This window comes from Microcebus murinus, chromosome 21, assembly GCF_040939455.1.
Source record: "Microcebus murinus isolate Inina chromosome 21, M.murinus_Inina_mat1.0, whole genome shotgun sequence".
NCBI lineage: Eukaryota > Metazoa > Chordata > Mammalia > Primates > Cheirogaleidae > Microcebus > Microcebus murinus.
In genome coordinates this window covers 34770039-34779565 of record NC_134124.1, presented here as the reverse complement: position 1 = coordinate 34779565, position 9527 = coordinate 34770039, and the positions used below count along the sequence as shown (strand labels likewise).

Genomic DNA, 9527 nt, shown 5'->3' with positions numbered 1-9527 from the left:
CTAGAGCGGGACCTGGTAAAGTGTGCATATTTAAAAAATAAATATTTTCTGAACAAATGAATAAGAGGGGATCGATATACACAGGTTCCCTTTAATCCCTCGGGTACTCCCATATCGTGCGACATACAGATAACCTCACAGCGCGTCTCATAGACCCCCTCTTTCCCAACAACTACATCTCCAAACTCCTCGCTCCTGGATGCCCATCCTCTCAGAGCCTCCTCCCTCGGCGGAGCTTCTCTCACTCGCTGGCCCCCTCGCAGACCTGAACCTCAGACTGCTACACCTTCCTAACGCACCTAGGACCCACCTGTCTCCACCATCTGGCCCTATCACCAGACACTCGCGGACCCGCCGCGCAGCTATCCAGACGTCGAGTGGGCACTGCGGCCACCGACCGCGCATGTGCGGAAACCGGCGCACACTGAGGATCTCTGACAAGTGAGAAGTCGCCTTGGAGTTTCCGTCCCGGTCTGGGCAGCCTTGGGCTGCCGGGAAGTCAGCAGGAACTAGCCGGAAGGAGAACCACAGCGCAGGGTTTTCTGGGACATGTAGTCGTGGCGCTGCCGAGGCCCTACCCTGAGCGAGCCCTTAATTCTTCAGGGCTGCACGTCCCGCGCGCACAGTCCAGTGCTCCTGTCAGCTCAGGGTTCAGTTTCGGGAAGCCAGGAGAGATTGGCCTGGGATCGGCCTCTCGTTCCCACAACGCCTTGCGGGGCCCGCGGCGCCTGCTGGGAGCTGTAGTCCCTGCTCTGCGTACTGCGTTCGCCGAGGGGGAGGGCGGAGCTGCCGGCGGCCCGGGCGGGCTGGCAGCTAGAGTGGGTGCGATAGCCGCCTCCGCCTCTGCCGCCTCCGCCGTCGCCTCCTCCGCCCGGGCCGTTCGCTGCTGCGCGGGGAGAGCGAGGCGGGGCCGCCGGGGTCGCCATGGAGCCCGACTCGGTGATTGAGGACAAGACCATCGAGCTCATGGTGAGTGCGGCCCGCTGGACCGTCTGTTCTTCCGTCCGTCTGGCCCCGGGGCGGGCCTGCTCCCCTCAACGTCCGGCGAGAGGCCGGCTCTGGCCCTTCCCCGCCGCCTCGGCCCACCCGCCTTCCCTGGCCTCGGGCCTGGCGCTGTTCCTCCGGATCCCTCGAGCTCTCAGGCCGGACCTGGCCCGGCCCCCTCCGTGCCCCTCCGCTCTCTCCCTTCTCCCCGTCCCGTCCCCGGGCCCATCTTTCGGACGACCCTCGCTCGTTTGTGCTGCAGACTTAGGTCACTCTGGCTCTCGCATCGCATTCTCCCCCTTTTAGAAGGCGGTGTTTCCCCTCTGTGTCTCTGGCCCAGGCCCGCAGCGCGCTTGCAAGCCCCGCTCAGCCCGAGTGAGGTGGTGGGAGGGGGTCGGGAGGACGTCGGTCGGGGCCGCCTCGGCCTCCGCGTCCTCGCCGGGGTCTCAGCACCCTCTTCCCAGCCTAGGGGTGTGTGGATGCCGGGATAGGCCCTCCACGGCTGGGGCTAGGGAGCTCGCGGGTTTGAGGCTGTGGCGGACAGGGGCCCTCTTTGCCGGGCCCCTGTGGTGTCCGGCTTCTCGGACAAAGGGTTTCCTACCCGGCAGAGAGGGATGTTTGCATAGCAAGGCCCCAGGTACTCTGGGTTCCGTCGCCCAGGAAAGAGAAACCGTAACTTCACGTGTTCCCGAGCTGCTTTGGGAAATTGGGGAGGAAGGGGGAGGGGGTCATCCTCATGATTGCCGCCAGTTCTTTCTTCTCAGAGGAAAAGAAAAAAAGGAGGGGAATCCTTGGCCCCTGGGGAGGCGACCACTCTTCTGTTAGAAACCACTGGCAGCCAGGCCAGACTCCCTGCTCCGCGGACGCCCCCCTAGCCCCTTCCGCTTTAGGATTTGGAGCCAGAAGGGATTTTTAGAAACAGGACCATGAGAGAGTGGCTAGTAGAAGTGAAGAATTTGCCAATTGGTGGATGATTCGGTGGAAGAAATAAAACATGGCAGGTATTGCCTGCCAGTTTGAACATTAGGGAAATCAAACTGGGCTCTGGAGAGTTGGGAGGAGGAAGTCTGCCTCAGCAAATGGACATGCCTCGGGTTTCTTCCTGTGGAAACCTTGACAGTTTCTTTGTATCTCTCCTAACACAGTAACAACTTCTGCCCCAGGGTTGAGAGGAAAGGTGGAAGAATCTACTTAACCCAGCAAAATGTTTTCCTAGCCAGATTTTCTTCAGTGTGAAAATGTTTATTGAGTCAGTGATTCCACTGGGTAGGGTTGGTGACATCAGAGCCACTTCCCCCATTTAATGCTATAAATAATAAATGGTGACACTGAAAGTCTGTTGGATAGCTGCATGGTTTCTGTGGATGGTGGTGTCTGGGGAGTTGAGATGCTTGTTTTAAAAATGGAAGTACAGTAGCATACATACAGAGGCAGCTTAATGTTTGCTGTCTTTTGCATAATTCTCAGAACTGGTCTTCTCCAGCATTCTTGAAAACTGGAGAAAAAAGAAAACCTGGCAGTTTTTGATTTTTGTGTGTATGTGCATGTGTGGTTGTTTTAAAAGGCATAATGTCACTTACTGAGTAATTCTTCCTTTTCAGCATAATTGATCAAATTTTTAGGCAAGTGTTTGATATTCTGAAGCTTTTGTAGTGGATTATTTTCTAAATATCTTAACTGAAATGGCATATATACTACAGATTCTTAACGATGTACCAATAGTTACTACAGGAGGAATATTTCATATTGAAAAGTTGTAACTTGTTACCTCTTTGAAAATAGCTCTTCCGAAGTCCTTCCATTTCAGTTTCTTTTAAAAAAAATAGCTAAAATGTCTTTATTTTCAAAAGGATTAGAAGAAATACAGCGTAACCCGAGTCAGTGTCTTTGAGTGTATGGGGGAAAAAATCTTTGGCTTAAATTTACTGGCTTCTTATGCTCATAACTTAAAAAGTTTTGTTTTTACATGGTAATACTTGTCTCTGATCTGAAAAGAGATTTCAGCCTTTTAAGGACATTATAAACTGGGATTTAAACTGGGATTCTTAGAAAATTTAACAAAGAGTTTAGTAGTTATGATCAATTTTAAAATGACTTTTTATTTAAGAATTTTGGTATTTCCTGAAAGGCATATTAGTTAAGACTCTTACACAACTCTTTTCATAAACATACATTATATGTATTTTAGTATAGTAGTTAGCACAGGTGCTTAACAACTGATTAAATCCAGGATCAAATGTAAGGATGATAATACCTTAAAATCTAATTGCAGATGGCTTTCTGTATTCATTGCATTTAAATTACAGTTTCTAGAACTAGGTTAAAAATATTTTTTTACATTGGTTTCAAAATAACGTGATTGAAGAAGGGGAAGGGGTTAAACTGATGGTATTTTAAAAGCGTAAAGCATGAAATATTTTTAGGTTTTTATGAGTCAGCTTCAATACTCAGGTATTTGTGATTGTGCTGCGTGTACCAGTTTGGTACTTAATGGTTGACAAGATAACTTTCATTTGCTATTCCAGAGTGTGCTATATTAAAAAGAGGAAGCAGACTTCTTGGTTATCTTCATTTGTTAATCTTTGTCTCTCTACTTTCCTTGATTATGATTCCTTTTTTCCTTGGATTTTTGATAAATTTAGTAGGAAATAAAATTGGTGATAGCAGAATAATTAAATCTCCAAAATATAACCCCTACTCTGATTCCTGTCCCTACCTGAGGCCTGGGTCCACCAAGGGTGCTTCTCCCACTGACCCCACTGCATAGGATTCAGACATTAATATTATTAAAGTCTATAAGCTTAACTCAGACAACTGAGTTTACAATTGTTGATGGTAAATAATTTAACCAGCAGATGACTTTCTTGGCCTTATATTATATTGACCCAATACTCTAACTAGTTGGTGGGCCTGTTTTTTAAACTTCTGACTTTGGTAAAATCAACCTTATTATGAATGAGGTAGAAAATTAGTAATCCATTTTTGAAACACATAAAGTTCACCAGGCTATGTTTAGTTTGGTACTTCACTGGAAAGAATGAGAATTGTACAATATATATCACATGACATTTATTAACCCTTGAGTTAGAAATATGTGTTGATGTTCAGGCACTCATCACTGGAAAGCACTCACAGGAGCTGCCGATTGGAAGAGAAAGATGGTTAGCCCCCGGATTAGAAGATAGCAGAAATTGATGTTTTAAGTTTAGGAAAGGTATTCTGCCCCTTCTGTGGATGGATGTGAATGAATCTCCTCCCCCAGTTACACAATTAATGAGCAGTTTATACTCTGTTGTTTGTTGTAGAATGATTCCCCTCTTTGCTAAGGGACTTTAACACATTGACTGCCACATTAGAAAAAAATAATTTTTTTCCTTGGGGCCACGATGTTTAATTATGTAAATAGAATAAAAACTTCAAAAATGAATGATCCTTTCTAATTTAATAAAATATTTGTTATATCTTACTGTTTTCTGTGTGTAAGTTATATGCAACTTGAAAAATAGTTCACACTGCCACGAAGGTAAAGAGACTTGTGAGTTACATATGCTTCAGGAAGTCCCAGGCTCAAAAACTAGCCTGAGTTAAATACAACTCACATGGCAATTAATGTGTTAAGTGAGTCATTTCCCTTCTGTGCTATCTCTTAAGTGACTATATTACTTGTTGAATGAAGTAATATACATTAAAATGCATTGATCCTTATTAAGGAGGTGTGATGTAGTTTGTAGAACTGTTTAAGTACAGGCAGGCCACAAGGCCAAGGGGGTGAAAGAAACTGGAAATTTTTTTTTTCGATCTTTTTTCCTACTTGTCATTGACTTTATAAATGGGGTAAGTGAGATTGTTTAGCAACTCCTTCAAGAAATTGGATCTTACTTTGTCACTATCACTTATCCTCTGTACTTCTAGTGGAGTGCTAACTTATACCAAATGCAGATGAAATCAGAAGCATGTTTCAGTAGGGTCCAAATAAATTAGCCACATACATATTTATATTTACAGAACTCATTGGCGTGCCTGAAGAGACTGTGGCTCAAATGTATCAATTTTTACTCTTGATTTTGCAGTAGGTTAGATCTCTGTTCAGATTTGACAAGGATAAACATGTTTGCTGCACACCAGTCTTGGCATTCTTGACCCCTTACTGCCATAGTCTGTATCCTGCAGACTGAGACAGGTAGCCGAGGAGAATCACTAAGCCATTACATAGATACAGAAAACAGTATATATCCCTTTTATTAGTGCTGTTTGAGCCTATGAATTCTAGAAACAGTTTTCTGCTCTGTGAGATCTCTGGGTTCTACCTTGTGATATTTGCACTTCACAGAAATGAAAACATTTTAAGTCCTAGTGATTCCAATTTCAATCTCCCTTCTAATTCCATTCTCTCTTCTGGCTTTTCTTCCCTCTTTCCTCACTTATTCTGTATTCCATCCAAAGCATGGGGAACCATGGTCCTCTAAGTTCTGCTCACAGTTTCCTGTGTCAGCACTGATAGGAGCTGACCTAAACCCACTTATTGAAGACTACTGTTATTTACCAAAAGGACCTAATAGTTGGTTCTCTGGCCAGATTGACTTAGGTCACATCTCAGCGATCTTCTCTTCTGGCTATGCTGATGAAGTCCTGTCCTCCCTCAAAACACAATAAATGTCACCTCTCTTAATGCCAGTTTATGTTATGGTGGCAGATACCATCTTGTTTTTGTGTCTGTAGCCCTGCCTATGTGATAATCATTGTTAAATGAAATGAATGAATTCTGGTACTTTGTATTTATCTTGTAGCACTTAACATATTCTAGGCTTGTATTATAGTTACCTGTTTGTGTCCCCGATTAAATGATTAAACTCCTCATGGGAAGGCATGGGGCCTTATTTATCTTCCTATGACACACAGCTCCTTCAGACTCACAGTGCCTTCTTTGTAGTAGGTGTTCAGTAAATGCTGAGTTGAATTTTTCTGGTAATCATTTTCATACATTATTGCTTTCTGCCTGTATCTTAACCATCCTCTTTTCTGGGAAATTTCACCTACTTTGCTACTTCTCACAATAATCAGTTCTTAACTTTTTTGGAATTTATCATACCTTCTTGTATATAACAACTTGTGATTGTGTCTAAACTCCCTTTCCAGAAGCTGTGTCTGATTGCCCTTTTACTCCTTTATAGTGCTTAGCATGTGGGTCCTCAGTAGATATTTACTGATTTAAATTAATGTTAAGTTTTCTTTTTTTTCGTCCTGTGAAACCTTTTAAGATTTCCTTTTGATAAGCTTTAGACAAAGGTAGAAATGAATTGGGGAGAAAGACTGGTGAAGGGGAGAGGTGGATGGTATGTGATACACAGGTCATCCATAGACATTGTCACTATTACAGACTTTTCCACGCGTGCATATTGATTTTTATATATCCCAGAGAGTGGGTGTTAGCAAAGAATTGAGGAAACCAAATTCCTTTTATATCTGTTGGTGTGAATTTGCCAAACATTTGATAAGCTCTAAGGGTTCTATGACCTTAGAAAAGCATGATTTAGCTAGCTAGCAGGAGGGGCATGGGCTTTAGAGGGAAACACTTAAGTTTATTTCCTAACTTTGTCACTTGCTAGCTGTGTGACCTTACAAGAGATAACCTTTTTGTAGTGTGATTTTATTATCTGTAAAAATAAGAAAACTTAGATATGGCTGTGAGTTTTTGGAAGGATTACATGAGTGATGTACGTGAAAGGACTTTTCGGAGGATTGCTATTCTGCAAGTGCTGGCCATACTAACTTTCCCCACAAGTACAGGGATTTTGCTTTTGTAAAGCAAGATCAGGATAGATGGTGTGGAAAAGGTTTTGATATTTTCCCCTGCATTGTGCATGTATTTATTTGTGAAGCTTTACAAAGGCCTAACATTTAGTTGCTTTTAGCCATACATTTGATGAGCCATCTTTGGAGGAAATGATGAAATAATATAGAATCAATACTGTCTTGGAAAATCTGGGAGGGACTGTTATAGTTATTAAGAACAACTAATTTTGTGGACTGTTACAGTTATTAAGAACAACCAATTTAGTATAATTAGACCTAAGCTCTAATTGTAGAGAAAACCCACCGAGCCCTGTTTTAGGTATCCTGGTAGAAGGAGACTGGTGATTAGTTTGTATTAACATCGAACATTGATTTATGTTTGTTTGATCAGTTTAGTTTAGACTGGCAAATTGTGATTTTTGAATTCTCATTCTTATCATCAGGAAAGCTGATGATTTTGGCCTTCACAGAATAAGCAGTAAGTATCCATGTAAGATTTCCTTCTTAGTTGTATTGTGTTTATTGAATTAGTTGACAGTGGGGAGGGGAAACCTGTTGGTCAAGAATGTGCTTGTTACCTTTTGTTAAGTTTCTGCTGATCACAATTGCTTAACAGGAAGTTTGTCTTTGTAGGCAAATGAGAGACCAACCAGGAAGACTTGATAATCCAGTAGGGTGTATCTCTAATCTTGATCTTACTGTTTAAAAAAACCTAAAAGATAGCAGAGTTCTATGATGTCAGCAGGAGGCATTTTTAGGAAATTCCCTCCCAGGATTAGTCAACAATGAAGACCTTTACGGAATAGAAAGCTGTAAAGTAGAAACACTGGGACATTAAAATAAAAAATGAAAAAAAAAAGTTTCTGCTTGTGAATAGAGAGGTGTGCAAATACAAGTATAATGAATGTAGGAAACTATTCTTTAGAGCCTCAAATCCACAGAATAAAATAAAGATTAAATGAGGGCTCTACCATTGAGAAAAAGGAACTTGAGTAATTTTTAATTTTTATTTTTAAAGAATGACATTGAGGTTGGGCGTGGTACCTAGCACTCTGGGAGGCGGAGGTGGGAGGATTGCTTGAGCTCAGGAGTTGGAGACCAGCCTGAGTAAGAGCGAGACCCCGTCTCTACTAAAAAATAGAAAGAAATTAGCCAAACAACTAAAAATAGAAAAAATTAGCTGGGCACGGTGACATGTGCCTGTAGTCCCTGTTACCTGGAAGGCTGAGGCAGGAGGATCGCTTGAGCCCAGGAGTTTGAGGTTGCTGTGAGCTAGGCTGACGCCATGGCACCCTAGCCCAGGCAAGCGAGTGAGACTCTGTCTCAAACAAACAAACAAACGACATTGAGAACATTTAGCCAATTTTGAGAATTAATAATAAGATATATTGAACTCAGTCCTGACACTCCTATTCAAGCATCTGCTAATCTTTGTATGTCTAGCATAAGACTTGTCACAAATCAGGCATTCAAGAATTTATTTTTTTCCCCAAGGGAAGGGGGAAAAATTAACTCACTAGTATAAGGAAAAGGTTTGAGGATTCAAGAGGTCCAGAAATGAGTCGTAATCAAATTATTGTGGTTGTCTTTTTTATACCTTGTTCTGCATTTTGGATATAACAATAACTTAAACTTTGAAAATCATGGTGTATTGCTTTAGCAGTTAGCTACTACCATAGCTCGCTAGCTACTTTATCAAAATTGGGTTCCTGGTTATTCTTAGACTCGAGAGTAATATACTTACTGGGAAAAACTTGAGCACTCATTATTTGCTTGGGATTTTACTGTATGACCTCTTTTAAGTTGTAGGTATTACGATATTTTCATCTGATTGTTATGGTAAAGTTAATCACAGACTGGTACTTCAGTCACTTCCATTGCTTTGCCTACAATGTGAAAAGCAGCACATCTTTAGCCACTGCCTGTGGACTTTTAACAAATCTTGGAATTTAAACATTACTTGGGTTCAAGTGGATTTGAGATTCTTTGTTACGGACACAATTGTTGCTGCTAAACACAAAGACTACTTGAGCACCATTATAATGTGTTTTGTTCTAACATTAATGTTGGGGGCCTTTGAATTGCATGGCTCTTTGTTGATGAAATGCTTTTCTAAGTGGCAGGACCTAGGAAGTTAGCCCTTTCAGGAGGGCTCAACTGGTTCAGCTGGGCTGAAATATTTACTTTTCTGTATTTTTGTAGTTCTCCATTCTGAAGTTAATTAACTTAGGGCTTTTGAGAGTAAAGCTTGGCTTCTTCTCTTGTCCAAGAAATCGTTGCCTTTCTGACCCTTGGACTTGGGGGGCAGCAGTACTCTGTGAAAAGGGCATGGGCTCTACCACCTAGTAGATGTGGGACTTTGGGCAAGTTACTTCTTTACCTGCATCTTTTTTGAGAATTAAATATCGGTAATTAATGTAAAGGGCCCGGCCCATTAATAGTCCTCCAAATAAAGGTAGATATTATTATAATTACTGTAGGAACATTTTGGCAGTAGTGTAATAGCAATTGAGGAAATAGCAAATTTATGTGCCAGTAAGCTCACAGTCTTTTAAGTTTTTATCTGTGTCATCCTGTTAAGTGCCTTTTTCTCTTTCTCCTAGTTTAGAATGCAGTCTAATTTGGTATGATAGAAAAAGAATGTTAATATGATATGGACTGGGCTTTTATTTAAAGGTGTCACCTAGCAAATTGCTTATTAGTGTTCTTTATTTTTCCCCAGTTTACCCAATGATGGGCCATTGTGGGGG

At 42.2% G+C, this 9527-nt stretch overlaps 1 protein-coding gene across 7 annotated transcripts in view; it reads left to right on the top strand.

The window, feature by feature from the left end:
- Positions 1 to 735: 735 nt before the first annotated feature.
- The window catches only part of FBXW11 (F-box and WD repeat domain containing 11), a 130894-nt gene continuing 122102 nt past the window's right edge, over positions 736 to 9527 (top strand). For all 7 annotated transcript variants that reach the window (XM_012765487.3, XM_012765485.3, XM_012765488.3 and 4 more), the window contains exon 1: positions 736 to 969. In XM_012765487.3, the coding sequence (XP_012620941.1) occupies positions 925 to 969 (45 nt within the window). In that variant the 5' untranslated portion in view covers positions 736 to 924. The remainder of the gene's footprint in view (positions 970 to 9527) is intronic.